We start from the raw sequence: 23,213 nt of genomic DNA on the forward strand, positions 1-23,213 counted from the left end.
ATGCTTTTCCCGACTCACCCCTTTTTTCAATGGGAGCCTGTTTTCATGTTGGGTACACAGGCTCCCATTGAATTCAATGAGAGTCTGACCGAACCAAGTCCGTAAACATACGGACACATCGTAATCGGTCGGTGGGACTCCCGGAGTGCGATTCGTACAGAAAGCTTTCCAGAACTGACTTGTCCGGAATGCTTTCCTAACGAGATCGTAATCGGTCCCTAAATATGAAGAGTTAAGAGAGGAGTAAGGATAGATTTAGGAGTCAGGTGCACCCTTTCACCAAAAAGTAAGGCCATTGCTGTTCACAAACTGCACTTCAATAGTTGCTACAGCCGAAGAGGGCCCAAAGCAGTTGCAGATATCCTCCAGCTCAGACCTGGAAGACGCCCAGTACCATACATGGCCAACCAATGGTACTGCAACACCATTCTCACAGAAAATAATGGCGAGAGGGACCTCCAAAACACCAACTGGAGATATCGTTAAAATACATATTTCTTTAAAAATATATGTAGAGTATATGTAATACTAAAAATAAAATGTATTTTAAAATATTTGTAACCTAAAAATAATTGTATCTTTTAAAACAAATGAATTTTACTTCATTCTAATTGATTTTAGTAACTCTAAATTGAGAATAAATAATTATAAACTTTTTACTTTAGGTGGGTATTTTTTTTTAAATAAAACTTTGAAAAAATCTTAATTTAATTTCATTCATCTAAATTAACTATTTATTTCAAAATTAAGTTAATAGTCCTGTAGCATTTTTTATATTTTGCTATGCATTTGAAATAAATATAGAAAACTAATTTAAATGATGAAAAATCATTACAAATATTTTATTTTTTTTATTTAACATTTTGTACAATTTCTCTATACATTACTATAGTGAGACCTCTGCCTACATCTACTGCCATGTGAAAAGTACTAGCAGTAACTTCACATTGGTAAATTAGGACCCACCACCTCAATTCAGAGGTTGAAGACATGCAAGTTTACACTTAGGGCCTCATTATGATGTCAGGCGGATGTGACACCGTTGCTAAATTGGGACAGACCGACCTCTGGTCGGCGGTCCCGACCGCAGTATTAGGATGCGACCACACATGGTGCGGTCGCACACTCCTATTTCTCTATGGGAGCTTGTGCTGTGGTCGGCCCTTCCATTTTGCGACTCGCAATTTATGACGCGCAAAATGGAAATTGCAACAGTGTCTCAGATACTGTTTGCGATTCCCAATGGGTTCGCAAATGACCTGCCTTATTAATATTCATGAGACAGGTCGCAATTTGCAACCCAATTAGGAATAGCCAGCCCTCACAGGGATCGTGGCCTGCTGGGGTCAGCAGACCACCATGTCTGTGACTGCTTTTTAAATAAAGCAGCTTTTTAAAATGCAGCCCGTTTTCCTTAAAGAAAAACGGGATGCATTTAAAAAAGAAAAATGAACGTTTCTGTTTCATTTTTTAAGAGCAGGCAGTGGTCTGTAGGACCACTGCTTGCTCCTAAAAAATACTTCCGCTACCAGTCACAAAGAGAAAGAGGTCTCCTGGGGACCCCTTCCAGGTTGCGAGTGGCTTACCACCTTTGTGAAATGGGTGGTAAACTGCAATTGTTTCGCAACCGAAATTGCGGTCGCAAAACAATCGCACGTTGAAGTGTGACTCTCTATTAGGAAGGGACGCCCTTGGCACACCCCTTCCTAATAGTGAGGTGCAAACCCTATTTTGTGAGTGGGTAATAGGTTACAGACTCACAAAATAGGGTTTCTACATAGGACAGACCTATTTTGTGGTCGCAAACGGGCCAGTTTCCAGTTTGCGACCACAAAAAACGGTCGTACATCTGGCCCCAAATCACTTACACAGCACCCCCATGCATGGCCATGGCAACACTGACTACTCTTCTTCATTTAGCAGGAGAAACTGATCAAGTACTCTTTTTTCTCCTCTTCTTGTTCCCCTCCTGTTCATATTCTTACTTGAAGGACTTTCATTGTGTTCCTTTCACTTGGAGGAGGGCAGCAAAACAAAATGTGCAGATGATCACAGGAAACTGAACAATGTGCTTATTTATGTCATCCACATGAGGTGCATGATTGTGGTGCAATATAAAGAATACTGTACTGCAACAAGTAAATAATAAGGATATAGCAAGTCAGCAAAGATTTGTGTACACATATAGTGGAACCTTGGCTGCTGGCTCTGTTAGCATGCATTATGACAGCACAACTCAACTGCGTTAGGCTACTACAGGTAATGTGGAAATTAGAGACAGGTTTTCATACACTGATTACATGCTCTGATATATTGTAATGCTATAACATAAAATAACAGCCTTCCTGTCTCGTACCTGGCCAATTGACATCCATGTTTTGTGTTTGAGTTGAGCACAACAGTAGTACACATTCTTGAGGTTGCAGCCATGACCATAGCTCTCAGAATGTGCCCAGGAAACCCACCCCCAGCCCCCACAAGAAGTATAGTGGCCACTGTCATGCTCGAGTGCACTGCTTCTCAATGGGCCTCCCTCTTTCCTCAAAAGAAGGCCCAGCTGGTGTCCAAAGGCACACACAAATAGACTTATTTATGTATTTCAGCAAGCTGCACCTACCAGGGATAGTGCTACACTGTATAAACACACTCTCTTCCTATTGTTTGTTGACGGAGTCCATTTGACCCGTGGCCCTATATTTAGAATGTCTCAGAGGTTAAGTAAAACTGTGCACTCTTTGGACGATGCGTGCTCCTGATACGCCTTTCGTAACGGCAGGTGCACTGGCAAAAGTAGGCAGCTAATTGCCATTGGGCATGTACCATACAAATAAATCCCAGCTGGTGCAACAAGTGTGCCTATGCATTTGTTATTACCAAAAGCAGGTAGGATGGGTCAATATGTTTAATGAGATCTGAAGGTCAAGAGATGAATCCTGGTTAAGCCGATTCAGTCCTTCGTCCTTCTGAGGTTGGTAAATTGAGTAGTATTACATTGTTAAATTGTTATTTACAGGGCTCCATTCTGTATCACTTTTGCACCCAGTGCAGTCACACTAATAGGGTTTAATGAGTCCTTCTCTTAGATCTTGCCGAGTCGTAGGTGAAATGTTAAATTCTGTGCACATAGAGGTTGCATGTAATATATTGCATGCCTTAAGTATCATAGTGCTCCAAACCTAATTGTGAGTCACTTACCATATTTTAAAGCAGATACTGCCCACCTTACCTCATTTGGTGATCCATATCTTTTTTTGTGATGACATTTTTTTCTATTCTTTTCTCACCAATCGAGTACGAAGGTGACTCCTGAATGTATTGAATATTGGAGAGGAAACATTTAGTGGGCAAATGAGCATAACTCTTCGGACATTACTGAAATGGGGAAGAAGAATGGCTCTGTCTGGGGTGGCGTAGGCATGGGGAAGCATGGATCACATGATGTGTTATATTCAGTAGTGATTTTCCAGTCCCTTTTATCCAGTGTTGGTGCAAGAATGTTTCTTACCTATGCAGAATGTACCCTAAGACAATTAATGAGGCCATGGTGGATGACAGTAGCACCATCTGGAGAGGAGATGTATGATGTATACAGTTGTGTAGCTTCACACATTGATGATTGTTGAACAAGCAGCGCTGGAAAGGAGAGGGATCCAATCAGATCCTGGATCTGGTAGCTTTTTTCGTACCGAATGTGAAATGGCACCGACTTAACAAGACAACAGAGTAAATTTTGTTTCATTTTCAGCACTGTGTACAACCATTATTAAAAGGGTCTCAACCCCAATTCTGAACCTCGAGTTGGTAAGTGTTGGTCGGAAGATGGCCAGACCTCAAAACACAGCATGCCTGCTTCAGGTGTGTCCTTTGCAAACTCTTTCCATGAACTTATGAGAACCGCTGGAGAAAAAGTTCAAAATCCCTAATGCTGCACAACTGGAGACTGCGTCATGGACATTGAAGGGTCTCAGTGCAGGCCAGTGTCAGGAATGTCAGGAATGAAGTTCTTTCCCTTCGCCACACATGCAACAGCATATCTGTGGAATTATAAAATTAGAAAAATAAGACTAGCCATGACCATCTCCTGTGCATCATCGAGGCCACCTACAGAAGATTCAGCTGGTTATCTCACTATCTTTGATGTCACCAAGTGAAAACCCCTTAGAAATGAATACATGTTTTGATGATTGTCATTTGAATAGGAGTTGTACTGCAGTAGCAGAATTGGCGGAACTACAAGAGACCAATTTGTGTTATCAAATTGGAGATTAAAAAGCTTAATAGATGGAGCACATCAAACACTAAATCTGTCACCCCGTTTATCTTGGAAACTCCTACTGGTTTCGTCAAAACTGAAACCAGCCGTCATTATTTTTTATTCATGATTTTTATTTTATCTGCTTGGACCGACTTTTTAATGAAATGCTTTAAACTTGCCAAATAATTAGCAGGGGGCTGCTCGAGTCTGAATTATGCGTTAAACAGATGAAAATGCAATGACAAAGGGGCAAGTGAAATCCAAACACATTTTGAGAGCTGTTCATACATGTTTTAGAAAGAAAACGAGGTCAACGCAATTACAAGAGGAACTTTTTTTTTTAATATGAGCTTTTGACGGAAGCAGTGACATGCGCAGTGGCGGCTCGTCCTCCAAGGCGGAGGAGCATCGCCCCACTGATCACTGAGTGAGCAATTAAAAACGGAAAAATGAAATGATAATAACATAAAGTTATTATCATTTTATTTAAGCATACTGGCTCAGTTGTTTGGGTGCAGCGCCGGGCTGTTTAGAGGCTGGGGAGGAGTGTTGGCACTTCTTAGATGGCTGGCCAAAATGTCATGCGCTCTTTGAATCTTCTCCACCAAGGCTGCATTACGGCCTGGGTGGAGAACATGCCCAGGGTGCCATTCCCTGCCTGTGCGCCGAACCATGGTGCTCAGACCAATCAAAACACTGAATTGCAGCGTTGTGATTGGCTCAGTGGAGCCAAGGTTGCTTCCTGCTTCCACAGAAGCCAGGAAGAGGACGGTGAGGACAGAGGAAAGGCGGTGGCCGGCCGCATCCAGGTAGTGAGTTTTTTAAATTTCTTGTTTAATTCCCTCCCCCTCCGCTCCCCCCACACCCCTGCCACGCCCATTCGGTAGCAGCCGCTACTGGATAATAGTTCAGCCATACTGTAGGTTATCTCAAGGGCATGTTAGGCAGTTCCATCTATGGAAAGCTAGAGGCAGGTGGGAGAGTTCACACATGAGAAGGAGCAAATTCAAAAATAGAAGAGCAAGCCACATAACTTCCCCTTGTGAACTAGAGCCACCTGTCACCCTAAGCCCCTTTCCCATGTTTTTTTGTCAAAATCTGATTCTAATAGAGTTTAGTGGTGAGGGAGCTTTGAAAGTTTGTTTTCACAAAACCAAAAACTTTGCCAAGTGGCGCCCGCTTTGCAAAGTGGCAGTGTCTTCAGTGGAGTTGTCCCATGGATGCCTTCACTGTCTGAAAGCGCAGGATCACGCCTGCTTGGCAGGGATCTTTACAGCTGCCAGGGAAGCAAAGTTCATAACCTCTACTGACTTGGCAGGTCACCAACAGTCAAGGGCCAGATTGACAAAAGCAATTGGGTGGTTGGAGGTTTACATCTCTGCCAGAGTTTACTTATACATTTTTTACATCCACAAATATTTTTAGAAGTACAATTGGAAAGCTGCAGCAAGCTCAAGCATACTGCTGAGAATGTCATGTCATATGAATGTCACGTGGCATCTCCTACTGGCTGCTATTCCCCATGTGGGGAAATCTAGACAGTCTAGATTTAAACACACCAGAATGGAGTCGGCTGTGCAGATGCAGTCTTTTTCTTTTCTCCTTTTTCATTTTTTTTGCTTCGGAGGAAATTATTTCTTTCTTGTGGAGAAATCCCTTTCTTTACAACTCCTCTACATCTGTGTGTGTGGGGGGGGGGGTCTTAAACTTGTGCTTCCTTGTTTTGCCGGCTGAGTTCTTCAGCCCTTTCCTTTACTGTTGTTACTGTTCCAGTTCCATTATTGTACTGTTGCATTATTGTTCTCACTGTGGTTTTGTGCCTGTTTTTTGAGTCTGCCTGGTATTTTGTTTTACTTTGTGTTCTTCAGCCCTTTTCTTTACTGTTGTTACTGTTCCATTATTGTACTGATCTATTATTGTTCTCACTGTTTGTTTTGTGCCTGCTATTCTTTGCCCATTTTCTGAGTATTTGCTTAGTATTCTGTGGTAACCTCTGCTTCTTTTCTGTTTCTGTCTCGCTGAGCCGGACCGTCCACCGCTAGCTTTCCTGCTACTCCCGCCTACCTGTGCCTCACCCCCTTTCAATACCTACTTAATGGAGGCTGCAGTGTGGCCAAGCTGCTGGAGCACCAAAGGGAAGCCCATCTGTGCAGGTCTGTGCCTGGACTGTGCCTAGCGTTAGGAATCCTGGATCTTACATCACTCGGAACGAACACCGTCACCGAGCTCATAGCCTTAGACTCAGCGACAACAACTGCTGCCACACCTCTCCATGCAACACCCACACATGCAACTGCCACCACCACACCAACCATAACTACGCCTGGACAACTCCACTGCCTCCTGCTCAAGGCTTGATTGCTCGGAAAACACTCCACCGAGATCTGGGATACCATCACCTCTCTCACCCCAACGTCGTCTTCTTCACCGAGACCTGGTTCAACTCTTTATCCGCACTCCACATTGCCACGGCCACCCCCAACGGCTGCAAGTTAGCACACCCGGACCACGTCAACAAACACGAAGGTGGAGTCGCCATCATCCACCAGGAAATCATCCAGTACACCACCGCCGCAGACGACACCGCCCCGTTTATGGAACACCTCAACTTCCAACTCAAAACAGATGGCAAAACAACCATCAGAGGCACCCTCACCTACAGACCTCCAGGACCACTACCCCGGCTTCTACGCTAACATTCCCCCTCATCGCACCTTAAACCATCAACAGCGAACACTACATATTCCTCAGAGACCTCAGTTTTCACCTTGACGACACCAACGATGACAATACAGACAATCTCCTCTAAAGAATGGACTCAACTAGTCACCAACCCAACACACAAAGCAGGACAAGCACTCAACCCTATTTTCACAGCCAGCTACAGAGTCAAGTGCATCCATGCCACTGAGCTCTCCTGGGCGGACACTTTATCATCCACTTCACCATCACAGCAGCCCCAGCACTGCCACCAAGCCGCCCAGCACTGCACACCACAGATGGAGCAAAGTACCCAAAAGTCTATGGACTGACGCCCTCAACACCTCCCACCCTGACACCACAACCAACCGTGAACATGCCGTCCAGAACTTCACCACCTGGATCACTAACTGCACCAACAGAACCACACCAATCAAACCCACCAAGCTCAAGAGATCCACCAAATATGCCAGCTGGTATACCTCAGAACTACGAACAACGAAACACAACTGCAAGCAACCAGAAAGGAAATGGTATACCAGCAAGTAGCCCACAGACTGCACCACCTTCAAAACTTCGTTCAATCACTACCACCAACTCTTGAAAGAGATAAAAAAGAACTCCCTAGCCAACCACATAGAAGCCAGCTCCAACTACAGCAAAGAACTCTTCGACATTGTCAAGGAGTTTTCCAATCCCTCATCTACCGAAAACGTCCTCACTCCTTCCGAAGAACTTTGAGACACCCTGGCGGACACCTTCCATGACAAGATCTCCACCATATACAAACACTTTAAACCCTTACCCACCGCTGACATCCTCAGCCTCCTTGCTCCCACAAATGCTAACTCTGACCACCGGTTCACCACTTGGGACCAGCTCACCACACAGAGCACCACAGCATCATGCACTGCATCCACTCAGGAGCACCTATCCCCTCTCCCCACCACATGTCCAACCTTAGAAACAGGACTATCAGCAACAAGCTCACTGCCATCTTAAACACATCCATCACTTCGGCCACCTTCCCAGAAGAGCGTAACCACGCTGAAGTCAAAACCCTTCCTCAAGAAACCATCTGCTGACCTCCACAAGCTCAACAACTAACGGCCGATCTCCCTGCTCCCCTTTCCCTCCAAAGACTTCGCAAGGGCAATCAAACACCAAATCACGGAATACCTGGAGAACAGCGATCTTCTGGACTCATCCCAATCCGAATTCTGCACAAACCACAGCACCGAAACTGCACGATCGCACCTACCGACATCAGAACCCTCTTAGACCGGGGAGAAATAGCCTCCCTCTTCCTCGTCGACTTCTCAGCAGCATTCAACACCGTATTCCACCACACCCTGATCAAGATGCTTCATTAGATCAGACTGCAAGAGGACGCCCTCGAAGGGATTGCATCTTTCCTGAATGGAAAAACCTAGAGAATCCGCCTTCCACCGTTCACCTTGGAACCCAAGAACATCATCTGCGGCGTCGCTCAAGGTTCATCACTCAGCCCTATTTTATTCAATGCCTACATGAACCCCCTGGCCGACATCGCCTGAACTCATGGACTGAACATCCTCTCCTATGCACATGACACCCAGCTCAGCCTCTCTCAATATGAAGACCCATCGACCATGCGGGCCAAATTTCACTTGTGCATGACCAGATTCGCCGACTGGATGCAAAACAACTACCTCAAACTCAATACATCCAAAACAGAAGTACAGATATTCGGAACAACAACTCCAGTGGAATGAATCCTGGTGACCTGCTGAACTGGGACCCTCCCCCACTCATACAGACTACGCCCAGAACCTCGGCATCTTCCTGGAAAGCAAACTCACCATGAAAAACCAGATCAACTCAGTCTCCTTCTCCTGCTTCCTCACTCTTCATATGCTCATAAAAATCTTCAAATGGCTCCCAATCACCACCAGACGCACTGTCACTCAAGCCCTCATCACTAGCCGCTTGAAATACAGTAACACACTCTATGTAGGAATTACTGCACACCTCGTGAAGAGGCTGCAGACCATACAGAACGTAACGGTCAAACTCATCCTCGACCTCCCCAAATAGACCCACGTTACCCCACACCTTAAGAAATGCAATTGGCTCCCCATCCATGAGAAATGCCAATTCAGGATGCTAACCCATGCCTACAAAGCCTTGCACAAGCAATGACCTAGATACATCAACCACCTTCTTAGGTTCCACCAACCCTCCAGACACCTGGGCTCTGCCTCCCTCCCTCACACCCCCGCATCCACCGAAGCAGCTGTGGAGGACTGTCCTTCTACCTCGCTGCGAAGTCCTGGAACAGCCTCTCCCTCCACCATCGGACCTCACCCTCTCTTCAGAAATTCAGAAAATAGCTCAAGACCTGGTTGTTCAACTGATTCCACCCTAGCAGCTTGGCTCTCAGTGCCTGGATACCCTAGCGGTTGACAAGCACTGCTCTACAAATCCTGTTTTTGAACACGCCACAGTCAGTGCATATGTGAATGCATCACTGAAATGTAGCAAGGACTCTGAAGTGGAAGGGCCATGCTGCAAAATTTCTGTAAGCATATTAGCCGTGGTTTTCACCTCTGGCAACTGCAGTGTCACCACCTCTGCTGCTCTACCTTCTACTAAGAAGGAGACACTTTCCTTGGTGAGGCTCCAATGGAGAATCTATTTCTGCCTCTGGTTTGGTATTAAGTCCACTAGCAATTCATAGATCTAAATACAGTCCGTTTTGAGTATAGTAAGGGGGTATACATTGACACTGAGGCAGAGGCACTGCCCGAGAGTCCTCCAGCACCACTGACTGTGCCTAGTGATCTCAGAGGAAGACATTGGTGAAGATTTAGCTGAAGCCAGCTTTGGGTTCGAGATTGGTGTCTGTTTGTATCTGGCACCATCTCAGTTGGAAACAGAATGGCCTTCAGCAAGGAAGTGGAGGTGTGGCCGGGTGCCAGCAGGGTTTTGCGGAGGCCTAGCAAGACAGTGAGAGACTGACCGGTACCCCTGGTGAATCAATGGGGTACAAGGGCACTCCAGGGGACCCGAACTCATCCAGAAAAGATGCTTCATTGCCTTGAAGTTCTCTACCCACTCTGGAGTTGGGGACAGCCTGGGAGGGAAATTTATGGTGCATACGGGCACCAGCTGTGGAATAGGGTGGAAGTTGGACAACTGATGGGAGTCAGGCCTTTTGAGTGCCAACTGCGTGGTTTCTCCCTGGAATGGTAGTGACGAAGAGGGAACTTTCCAGACACTTCAAAAGGTGGGGAATCTGAAGTTGGAAGTACTCATCAGAAATTAGTACTTAGGTTATGAAGGGATACAAGTTCTAAACCGAAACCTGACCGGAATTAGTTTATCTAATTCAAATGTAGAGGAACACTCCTGTCACTAATGCAGGCTGCGATCCACTTCCTATGGAAAACATGAGTGAACATAAATTTTACCACAACAATAGAATTCACTGAGTCTACGTTAACCTCTGGTCACCTACTAAATACTCAATCACTGTGATGACAAACATGGGCGTTACCACTTCAACATGAATGAGACCCATCATTTTATCCTACATCACAGGGCAGACAAAAGAGAGTAGTTTTGGGCACCAAACTGTTTTGATCTTTTTCTGCATAGCACATAAGGCACACTCCCTTACCTTCCTCTCAAGGGAAGGTGCATACCACCTCATAATGAATTGTACACCTTTCTCTTGCCAGACCCCATGTGCCCTTCATGACTCATGCCAGACCCAAGGCGCCCTTCATGGCTCAACAGCCATCCTTCTCAATAACCTTGGTGGACTTATCGAGCCTTTCCAGAGAAGGAGGACCCCATCCTCCTTTGGTCTGTTGGCATTTTCCAAATTCTGTTATCTTTGCCAAACTTAATGTTCTTCCCATTCATCATGTGAGATGTGAAATAGCAGTAGCAATATCTGAAGTACCCACTGTGACTAAGTGCCATTGATTTCAAATGGCATATGTAACAAACAATCTGTGATCAACTTATTGACTCTTGAGGCTCTTGACACTGTGAATGCTCTCCTTGGTTTCCCTTACATGTACAATTGGCAACAAGTGCCCACAGCAAGATGATATTCATTACCAAACTGAGGAGTTAACTGAAACTGAAGTAAGGTAAATAGGTTACGTATTCTCAGACACTATGGTTTGAACACTTGAACCGCCAAGCCAGTAATTGCAGAAAACACAATGCCACTACCTCACACACACAATAAACATGGTAGCATTCCAGGGAATGACACACACACAATGCTACACTATGAAATACATGTTTCCTGTGCAGATGCATTATGATGAAATGACTTGTTATCTCACAATATGTTCATACCACCTATTACTTAAGGATGTGTGATAAACTCACCAGGGACCTGTAAAAAGGAGGTGGTGGGTCCATATTCAGCTGCATGTTGCAAAAACATTACCACAAAGTACCCACTCAGATTAAAACAGCAGAAGATATTTAATTCTCATGCAATGAACAAAGGACCCACAACACTGTCAAAACTGATTATTTAAGTCTTTCTGTAGCAGCAATGCACTACTAAAGCTAGTCCTGAAACAAAATCTACATGATACCTGATACCTACGTCAAATGAGACAAGTTTAGAATTCATTCCTCAAGCTTGTTTCTTATGAGTATACTACTTATCAGTTTCTATCATCATGCTTCCTCATATATCATTATCTGTGGTATTAGGTGGCTTTCTCTCTATTAGATGTGCTAAGCATTTTTATACACTGAATAGTTCAGGTTTCTTCTAGAAGTGTTGTGTGGTTTCCTTTCTTAAGAGTGGTAATGGATATTTTAATCTGGGAGGGTTTGAAGTTCCTCTTTCTTGTTAAGGGATCCCCATTTTGGATTGATGCTGTGACTCCTAGATACCAAAGGTGTGAGGTTTTCCTGGTGGTGATCCATGGCTTACTTCTCGTACAGGAGAGGTGTTAAGGTCTACCAGGTGGTGTTTAATGGTACCGCATCGTGATATGATGTTGAATTACTTAGGCTAAGAAGGTCTGAGGTTTCTCCTGGTGATATTTGGAGGCCTTCTGTTTCAATGTTGTGTTGGATCTCGTTTATGAAATTGATTTGATGTTTTACCTGTAGTGTTTGATGGTTCCCTCCTTCAGAGCAATATTACATTTTCTGAAACTTAGCAAGTCGGAAGATTTTAGAAGCCCCCTATCCAGGATTGTTGCTGCTTTTTATAGACCAGAATGGTTTGAGTCTTCTCCTATTCTTTATGGCCAGTGTACTAAAGTTCTGTTGCAATTCTAACATTAGGAAGGTAGTTATTAGTTCATTAGACTAAGAGGCTTCTGTTCCCTTCACATATTTAAAGGAAGTTTGTTCCATATTTCAGGGTGTGTGTAGGAGATTGCTTGAACCCCTAAAGTGTATGCCCCTATTCATGGTAGTGGGAGGATCATGTTGTTCATAGAGTGCATATGCGAAATGGGTTTGGGAAGCTGAATAGTGGTGATGATAACTTGAGCCCCGCTGGGCTTCACACAATAATTATAATCTTAAAGTAAATTGTGTATTAGTAATACTGATAATGCTGACTTGTTTGGAAACTAATAAAAAAGTTAAAAAAAAAAAAAAAAGTACATTGTAATGCTACTACTATTGCTGCTACTACCACAAGTAGTTAAGTACATATAATGATGATAGTAATAACAACAATATCAACAATAATGATAAAAGACATTTTTTTAAATACTGCTTTGGATTGAGTATCCCACCGTACCTCCTTCTCTTTTTTTGTGTATGGGAAGTTGGATGCCTGCTGTCTGTCAGCTGGCACAACGTGCCACTGTGACGTGAGTAGTAATTATTTAGTAAGGTAGCATATTTTCCTAGTAAAAGGTTTTGACATCATAACTTGACATTAACAAAACAAATACAGACTTGAAGCACTTTACAGATACGTTACACTCTCTCGTATATGTAATTATAATTATCATTATTATTAGTGCTAATATTATTCTCCCAATATGTTTATTTCTGGGACTAGGCCCATAAAGCACCATATAAACATCAATTTATAACGTAGCATTAAAATATAGCATTAAACATAAATAAGAAAAAGGTAAAATGTATACATGTATATACAAATATATCAACAAAATATATCATTAGTCTCATATTAAAAAACAGATTACTTTAAACTAGTTGCAGATAATCTTTATCTGCAGATGCCATGTCGCATACAAATAAGGAGACACACTAATCACACTTGGGCCACTGGAATTACTTATAAGTAATTGTAAGGCCACCATGTATTGGAAAACACCCAGGAGTCTACAGATTGGAACTAGTCACTTTATTCTTTGCCTCGCATAACAAGAAAAAAATCGAGATAGTGGACCTCTGTCACACTTGTTAGCTGACACATTGGGCATTGATCTTCTACAGGTAGCACACTATTAGATGACCATTGGCATGTGAGACGTTTGAGAGGTATGACTCCATGTCTGAATTTCATAGATAATTGTCTTGCTACCAGAGGACAGATAACACCTAAAGAGGGCTCAAGTACCAGTTCGCTCTTAAAATCCAGAAAGTAATCAATGCCACTCCCTGGGAGAACTGATTGGAACCACAACTCTTGATCATGCAACCAGTAGCGTTTCTTATCAGATTCCCCTTTTCTCTAGATACAGAGCCAGGGTTGGTCCACAGTTCATTCATCCCCAAGATGTCCAACCATCTCCTCGCTGATTGAAGCCAAGGGATGGTGCAAGCCTGGTCCAGATTTAATACTTCTTGTATGGTGCGAGGCTTCCGTTAGAACAAATTCTACAGCAATATGAGATGGGCCTGAAAATAATGATGTCCTTCTCACTCTTCATAGCCACATCAAGGTGAAATGGCAATATGGGAGAGCTTTGGGGCAATTTTATCAGTGACCTTAAAAATGTATTCTTGACTCTAGTCAAGTCTTGTACATTATTGCAATCCCATAGTTCTGTACTGTATTTTGCAACACCCAGGGCTTTTGCCTTATAAACCTGCAATGCTGGTCAAACATGCCTGAGACTTGTTTTGTCAAAATGTTTTAAAATATTCCACACACTATATTGTTGGGCTAATTTACTCATATTGATTTGTCGTGACCACAACATACTGCTCCATAATTTGACACCTAAATATTCAAAGTTAGTGACGTTTTTTATAATAGTATTGCCCAGAATCAGATTCTGCTTTTGTAGTTTATGCTGTTTGTGGACCTAAAAATCATGTTCTTGGTTTTTGTGGATTCAGCTCCAGCCTCTGATCCAATAATATTATTATTATTGTTGCCGTTTTTTATGCTTTTCTTGTGTGGGGCTTGTTGCTGTAATAATTCCCATTATTGTGGGGGCACAAGTGAGCATAAACTGTTGGTAGGATAGCAGAACTCTGACACATGAAGAATTATTTATTCTTTCAAGTGTGTAACCCTTTAGTATGCACACCTGTATTTCCTTGTATTTTGTAACAAAATATGGCAGAGTTTGGCATATTAAATCAGCCTCTCCAATAAAATACTATAAAGAACCATATTCTCGAACACACGCTAGACTGCTAGATCAAGTTTGACTACTCTTTCTTTGATATTACATTATTACCCCAGTGTTTCATTGATAATCTCATCTGTTTTGCTCTTCTGATGTAGCGTCTGTATAAAGCAGCAGGAGAGGACAGTCTTCATCGCTGTACAACTACACTTGGCCTACCAGAGTTCTCTCGAGCACGAATCAATGCAGCCAACCTCAGTGATGTGAGTATTCTATGATGGCATATATTGGGACCATTAAAAATGGTCAGGAGTTTGATCTGTGTCCTGATCCTCCCCCTGTCCACAGGAACTACTGTTACCACTTGTAAGTTTCAAGGAGGGGTCATGAAATTACTATTGATTACAAGTTTGGAGGGGAATAACAGGTGGGAATAGGTGCTTCCACAACAGCCTCCTCTTTTGTTCAGCATTTATTTCCAGAGTTTCACCCACACTTTGCCAGCTTTGAGCAGGTGATTTGTCTGGGTGAAAAACTGTTGCACCAGGACTAGCATCAAGGCTGAACTGACTCCTAACACCAGGTAATACAAAGATGTTGAAAAAAGACTCATTTTTCCCCAGGCAACCTGATTATCTCTAACGAGTATGGGTTAAGGTTCTGCCCCCAAAAATAATTTTAGAAATACTGGCCACAATCAGTGTAAAGTTTACAGGTCTTCAAGTGGGTAACCATTTGTGGTGATGTCACACAGTCAGAGGGTTTAGTAGAATTGCACTATGTCATCTGGAATGTCAGCAATTGCCATGTTCCGACTGTGTTCTCTGTGACAGTTGATTTTGCCTTTGCCTTGGTCTGCTTTTGGGACGGCTCTCTTCATTACTTAATAAACCTTACTGGAAAATACCAAGCTGCGTATATTACCATCCTTTCATTGGCGACAGAAGATGGGATTCTGTTCGATCCAGTGATGCTTTGTGACTCTTATTTTTTTTTTCCTCTACCACTGGACTGAAGGTATTTTCTACTTGCATCTACTTCAACTCTACAATATTACTGTGAGTACAATTTTTATTATTTACCTGAGCATCTTGTCAAGGCATCTATTCAAAAAATAAGAGAGCCGTACCCTTTCATTTACCTCTATGTTCGCCACGCATCGCTTATTCGTCTAATGCATGACAAGCTACGTGAAGGAAGCTGCTTTCGCTCTTTTCACTTTGTGGCTTAGAAACGGAAACGAGATTTGTAACTTTTTAATGGCTAGAAATCATTGCGCTGAATTACCTCACCGTGATTGAAACTGTTGACTTTGCTCGCGCTTCATCTCACGAGCTTGATGTTCCGTGCGCATTGCGCTCTCCACGATCTTGGTGCTCGTCATTGTCTCACGTCAGACAATACTTCCAGAAAAAGACTCTCTACGATTCGCTCAACTTCCGGCGGCTGGAACGCATTCTTCTATTACGTTCCACGCACGTCTTCACACGCAGCATCTCTTCCTGTTCGTAGAACGCACGGCTGGAATGCATTTTTCAATTACGTTCTGCGCATCAATATCTGATTGCTGAAACATTGCATTGTTTGAAAATCTCACGCTGACACGCTCAGCATTTGCGTGTCAATTCATTTTTGTTTTCATCAATAATCTCGCTGACACGCACAGCATTTGGAAGTTACATCGCATCAACAAACCAAGGCAATTCTGCCACCTTGTGGCTTAAGTAAAAACTTACAATTTAAAGGCTACTCCACAGAGACTGTTGTTACAGTTGATGCTTGCGAGTATGGCTTGGGTGCCGTACTTTCGCAATTTGCTAAGGGTAGAGAGTACACGGTAGGATTTGCGTCCAGGACTCTTCGTCCAGTTGAACGGAAGTACTCCGTAATCGAAAAAGAGCTGCTAGCGTGTACTTGGAGTGTTGAGAAATTTAAATCCTATTTGTGGGGAAGATCTTTTATTCTAAGGACTGATCACCGACCCTTAGTTGATATTTTGTCAGGGAAGAATCCCAAACGCACCACTGCTCGTTTGGCCAGGTTATCAACGAAATTATTAGAATTTTCATTCATTGTGGAGTACATTGCAGGTGGAAAGAATAGCAGAGTGGACTGTCTATCTAGATTGCCTATTCATGATATAGATGAACAAGAATGGGAAAATGGTGTAGAAGAATGTTTTGTAGCATGTGTCAGTCATGAGATTTTGTCTTTTGCGGAAGATGACTGGGTCGCGGAAATTGAAAAAGATACTATTCTTAGTGAAGTAGTTTCCTTGATCAAAAGAGGTTGGCCAAAAGAGAAATGCCTTTCTCCAGATCTTCAAATGTTCTTGAAGGTTAACAGTGAACTTTCTCTTGAGAGTGTAAAGGTTGTCAGAGGTGACAAGCTTGTACCCCCCACTTGTTATCGAGAAAAAATTATATTGGCTGCTCATTCTGGTCATCTGGGCTCTACCATTACTAAAAGAAAAGTTAGATCTGATTTTTGGTGGCCCAGAATGGACATCCAAGTTGATGATTTGGTCAGACAATGTGTGCGATGTAGTGTCAGTGATAAGGTTCTTGTACTAGAGGGTTCTGTTGAACATCCTGTATCTCCTCCTGTAAGGGCTTGGCAGAAATTAGGTATGGACTTTCTTGGGCCATTTCATGTTCTCCCTGCAAACTCTAAGTATGTTTTAGTTCTTGTGGACCATTTATCCAGATGGGTTGAAGTTGAACCGATCGGTGTACCAAATTCAAAAAGTGTCATCAATTGTCTTAATGAGATCTTTCTCAGAGAGGGTTTTCCAGAGGAAATCCTCACGGACAATGGTGTCCAATTTATTTCACAAGAGATAAATTATTTCTTACATTCTTGTGGTATCAAACACACCAGGACTCCCCTTTATCATCCACAGAGCAATGGTAAAACTGAAAGATTCAATAGAGTTGTTGTGGAATGTGTCCAAGCTGCTTTTAGATCTAACATATGTATTTTTCAAGCAGTTAAAGATCTTGTTTGGTCATACCACACTTCCTCTCATGTAACCACCAATTTCAGTCCGTTTGAACTCATGAGAGGCAGAAAGGCTTCTTCACAGGTCTATCCTTTTTGGATGGTGAAATCTTTCCACCAGGGGTGTGACATGAGTAGTATTTGGGATTCTGCGAATAAGAAATCTTCTGAAATCAGTACCAAAAAGAGTGAATCTATCATTAGGAAAGAAAATCACAAAATTAGAGTTGGGGACTGGGTAAGAATAAAAAATCCTGTGTCTGTCAGGAAAGGTTTCTCAAAGTTTTTGGATTCTCAGCAAGTCGTTGAGGTCAGAAAGAATGCTGTTAAGTTGTGCAATGGTAATTGGTGGAATACATCTTGTGTGGCTAAAGACCCTTCCTTTTCTCAAAGAAAGGTAACAAATGACAAAAATGTTTCAGGAGGGGGTGGTGGTGTCAGGAAAAGTACCAGAGATCATGTTAAACCAAGTTGGTTACGAGAATATGTATAAGTAAGACTGTTTATTGTTTATATCAACTGTTGACTCCATATTCCTTTGATCTTTTTCTTTCTATATTCTATTCTACTCTTGGGTTCAAGGCATCCTATGTGTAGTGTCTTACAAGTTAAAAATGATGGAACTCTTTTGACTCCTGATAGACTCTGTAGAACTCTGACATCATTGTTAGAGTGGAATGCACTGAAGGCTGGTTTAGAATGTTTAGTTCCCAGTTACACGTATATGAATAAAGACATGTAAACTAAGCTCCATGTGTGGCATAGTCATTGGCAGGTACCCAGGCTGAGAAGGACACTACAACTGGCGACGAGCTAAGGGATAAGTAACCCGAAGATCAACAGTGCTCTGCCAGAGAGTTTACCGTAGCCCAAGCAAACTGCTTGTGTGTGCCACTTGTGTTGCATTTGAAGTGTGGAACCCACCCTTAACGCATGTGGAGTCAAAGCACAACTTTAGTCACTGTAAAGAAGTTAAAAAAACAACAGCATTGCAAAGAAATCTACATATCAGTGACCGAGAACCTGCTGGTCAGACCGTACATAAAGGTACCACGCTGCTATGCAATGTATAGTCATATGTAATCTGTGCTAACGCTGAAGGCCGATACAAGCAGGTTTTCAAAGAGCGACTATTGATAACCACAAATTGCCAGATAACATTACAATTTGAAAGTGGTCAAAGAGATGCCAAAGAATAAAACAGTTATTTACTCACTAGAACCTAAGTAAAGTGAGACGGTACAACCTCAGTGCCAGTTGCAGCAACCCAGGTGTAATATCCTGGCTTTGTTGTTATGCATTGCATCTCTTGCTTTGCCAGTGGAATGTTCATCCTATGATGTAGTACAGAATGTTGGGAGCCAGAGATGTCAGTTGAGAAGCGTTGAGCACCATCCTGGCTGCTCCTGGTGGGGTCTATGATTGGCCTTGTACCTTCTTGTATTGGATTGAATTGGATGACTTGTAACCAATTACAAATAAACATTTAAAGATCCTCTACATGTCTGCACTAAGTCACTACAATTTTTGGCGACGATCTTCTAAAGAACCTGCTACTTCCACCTCTTCAAACTTCAATCAACTACTACCACAGACTTATCAGTAACTCAAGCTGGCACCTATCTCAACTGGCATCCTTGACCCCACCAGTGACCTCCCATCGGTCGCCCTCAATGCAAAGGGCCAGTTCAAGTCTCTAAGCAGCTCCTGTCTCTGCCTGCTGTTCCCACAGCATATCAAAGCTCCAGTTCCAGTTTCTAAGCAGCTCAAGTCTCCACAGTATCTCTAAAAGTCTGTTATTGCTGTTCCTACAGCCTGTCTCAACGCTGCCTACGTCGTACAGATGATCCTACGCTATAACAAATGTCTAGAGAGCCTCAACAAACGTTTTAGGAGCCACCTCAAATGTATACAGTGCCTCTTCATATAAGGTAATCTGTGGTTGCCTTTGTTTCTGCCCCAGTGAGGGTTAAATGTTTTGTATGGCGATTGGCATTTTTGTAAAAAGATCATCGTATGCTACATTTGGTGCACAAGAGAAGTACTGCTGTCTTTAAAACCTTCTTTGTCTATGTGCTTTCGTCGTGCTTAAATACCATTTGAAAGAAGTGGAAGTTTTTCTTTATGCTGCCTCTATGTTGACGTTGGATCAGATGTGTAAGCATGCATTTGTCTGATCAGGATGTTAATGAGGGGACACTCAGCGCAACTTTAGTCACTGTAAAGAAGTTAAAAAACAACAGCATTGCAAAGAAATCTACATATCAGTGACCGAGAACCTGCTGGTCAGACCGTACATAAAGGTACCACGCTGCTATGCAATGTACAGTCATATGTAATCTGTGCTAACGCTGAAGGCCGATACAAGCAGGTTTTCAAAGAGCACCTATTGATAACCACAAATTGCCAGATAACATTACAATTTGAAAGTGGTCAAAGAGATGCCAAAGAAAAAAACAATTACTTACTCACTAGAACCTAAGTAAAGTGAGCCGGTACAACCTCAGTGCCAGTTGCAGCGACCCAGGCAAAGCACAGGGGTTGTGCTTACGACGCTGGTGATTCCTGTCAAGCTGACTGAAGGACCGTGAAGGTAGTCGGAACAGGAACATAGCAGTGGGCGACAATTAGAATGGTCACAGATATCTTTGAAATAGTGAAACGCTGCTTTCCAATGGAGACAAAGACCGAGTCCATCTTTCCAAAAGTCATCAAGGATGGTCCAGAGGCCAGCACATCTCAAGGCCTTAGAGATGGCTCACACAAACAGGTCCAAGATGAACAGCCAAGGGAGCACACTCAAATATCAAACTCTCCCAGAAATTATTACAATGCTGCCGCATTTCTGAAATTACCACTACCGTTCAATAGCCAAAAAGCAAAATATTGGTGATAGATCGACTGCCTGGATAGAGAAATTTGATTTTTTTCATTGATGCACATGAAAAGACTGATAACAAAAAGATTGTCAAGTATCTCAAAAATCTTGCTGGTGACGTAAAAGAAGTCAGAAATATAATGCTGTGACCTGATGAAGAAGTAACATATCATCAGATTAAATAAGTGTGGAATACACTTCCAAATGTTGATTACAAACAATACATCTTCAACCAAGAACACCAGAAAGTTGGTGAAAGTATTGATTAATTTGTGGAGAGATTCAACACACTCATCAGACATTGTAAGTTCAATTAATTTAATGATGAAGAAGCTGTGTGTCTGAGAGTTATTGACAAATGTTTCTCAGATTCATTCAGACGACAAATGCTGAGAGAAACTCTTTGTCTGGAGTGAGTGTTAATGTACTGCTATTGGACAAATATGTAAAGGAGAACTATTTTTATACAGTTTCTAAAGCAAAGCAAAGGAAAAAGTAAGTGTGTCATGGTGCGAAGGCGAAATGGACGTCAGAACGTTCCAGAAGTAATGTTCGACACACACCCACAATCCAAGCGGCAACATCAGTTAAGACAAATCGACACTGAACGAAGTTGATCATTATCTAAATCATTGTCACACAGTTCTGTGTCTGTGACACATGAAAGTGATGAAAATGATTGGGCCATGGGGATGTTTACCTCAGAAAATCAAAAAGAACAATTGATGGCCAGAATGCAAAACAATGTCATACATTCACCACAGTACAGAGATCTGGGCCTAAATCTATCGTTTTTTTGCTCCCCATGCCATTCCAGTTTGAACCCAACCATATGCAAATCAGTCTTGACCCTGCGCCCAATGGGAACAGTCCAGTCCGAATTGCTAGACCAGGTCCTCCCTGGACTGGAAACAAGCACCCTAGGACTGGTTTCGGGGTTTCAACCCTCATCAGCCAGGATAGCTTGACTCCAGTGGCATGGAGAGCACGGGACCTACGTCTGGGCATACCCGTTCCACTTGGGGTGACAAATGCAAAAAGAACAGTTGATGGACAGAATGCAGAACAATGTCATACATTCACCCCAGTACAGAGATCTGGGCCTAAATCCATAGTTTTTTTGCTCCCCATGCCATTCCAGTTTCAACCCAGCCATATGCAAATCAGTCATGACCCTGCTCCCAATGGGAACAGTCCAGCCCGAACTGCCAGGCCAGGCCAGGCCCTCTCTGGACTGGAAGCAAGCATCCTAGGACCGGTGTCGGGGTTTCACCCCTCATCAGCTAGGATAGTTTGACTCCAGTGGCATGGAGAACACGCGACCCACGTCTGGGCATACCCATCCCACTCGGAGTGACAGAGGCAAAAAGAGCAATTGATGGACAGAATGCAGAACAATGTCATACATTCACCCCAGTACAGAGATCTGGGCCTAAATCCATCGTTTGTTTGCTCACTATGTCATTCTGTTGCGATCATGTCAGTCTTTTGTACACACTTTGCAACTTTGTATACCTCCTCCATTTGCTATGCTGCTGAAGATATTGCATGTTACATGGACTGTGTTGCTTTAGCATGGCTGGCGGCTCCAGTCCACGAGCTGCTAGAATCTCCTATATCAATCGGAGAAAGCCATAATGAGTCTTAACAGTGGCAAGTCACATGGCGGGGATGGCCTCCCGGTAGATTTCTATAAAGCCAATTTAGATCTCCTGGCTCCTAGATATCTGTAGATGTACAAAGCAGCAATACTTAAGGGTAAACTTCTCCATCCACTTTGGAGGAGGTTACCACTGTTCTGCTGAAACCCCATGGAGAGCCTGAATCCTGCTCTTCATACAATCCTGCAGTTCAGAAAGGCCACTAATTTTGTTGAAAACCAATAATAATAATAAAAAAGTTAATTGTAGGCTGCCCGGTACATACTTCTCAAGGAGGTCCTGTTTCAGCCCCTTACTCCCTCCTGTGCAGATCATCTTCTGGTGGACTTCCTCTAGAAGCACAAGTCGGGGTGGAAAATAGGGTTGTCCAACTCAGTTTCAAAGATTCGTCAGGTGCAGTTTGGGGGTCCACAGATAGGTAAAGAGAAGGCCACTGAATGTGGAATGCTGTCTGCCCTATCCGGTCAGTTGTTTGTATCCTTAACACCTCATTTGAGCTGTAACTGCTTACTGCATGAATGAGACCCCCTCCGTCTCAATTTAAGTCTCCTAGAAGGATTTGGCAATCCCACTCCCATGCCAAGGACACTTCTCTTCCGCTCTCTGGCTTCTAAGTGCCATCATCTTGCTCTTGTCTTTTATTTGAATCTACTGCTACCTACTTCAATATCAGGGCAACTGTAGACAATGTCGGCAGCAGCGCTGTTCCAAAAGATGACTTGAGTGGGATGTTCTGGCCTCCTACATTGGGTCTGTTTGAGTCCTTCTCTCCAAGGCGAGCACTGTGCTAAGATTAACCTAGGAGCCAGTCTAGCAGGGCCCTGGTCAACTCCTACCTCCGGGCGAGATGCCCCTCAGTTAATTTCCAAGGCACTTCCATTTTTTTCTTACTTGGTACTCCGATCACACCTCATAAATTGCTTCGTCAGTCACCACCACCGCTCACTCCAACTCTGAGATTGTGACAAGTGGAAACGGTAGTGGTGGCATTGCAGGCAGTGCTTAATTTGAGCCGGTGGTTTCCAGTGCTCAGCACTGGCACTTAATTTCCAACACCAGCCCTAATGAAAGTCTACCACATGGTTGTGCTGTCTGTCTAATTCTGAAAAGACCACAACAGCAGTGTTTAATAATTGAAGATACATTAAAAATGAACAATACCTGCTGCCCAGGTCATTATTATAGCTATG

General features: G+C 43.1%; 1 protein-coding gene across 1 annotated transcript in view; it reads left to right on the plus strand.

Annotated features, from left to right (window-relative positions):
- Positions 1-23,213, plus strand: part of NRAP (nebulin related anchoring protein) — a 289,660-nt gene that overhangs the window by 229,402 nt on the left and 37,045 nt on the right. Inside the window, exon 33 of the mRNA XM_085603355.1 lies at positions 14,643-14,747. Within this exon, the coding sequence (XP_085459481.1) occupies positions 14,643-14,747 (105 nt within the window). The remainder of the gene's footprint in view (positions 1-14,642; positions 14,748-23,213) is intronic.

The sequence above is a fragment of the Triturus cristatus genome, chromosome 1_2, assembly GCF_964204655.1.
Source record: "Triturus cristatus chromosome 1_2, aTriCri1.1, whole genome shotgun sequence".
In the NCBI taxonomy this organism is placed as follows: domain Eukaryota; kingdom Metazoa; phylum Chordata; class Amphibia; order Caudata; family Salamandridae; genus Triturus; species Triturus cristatus.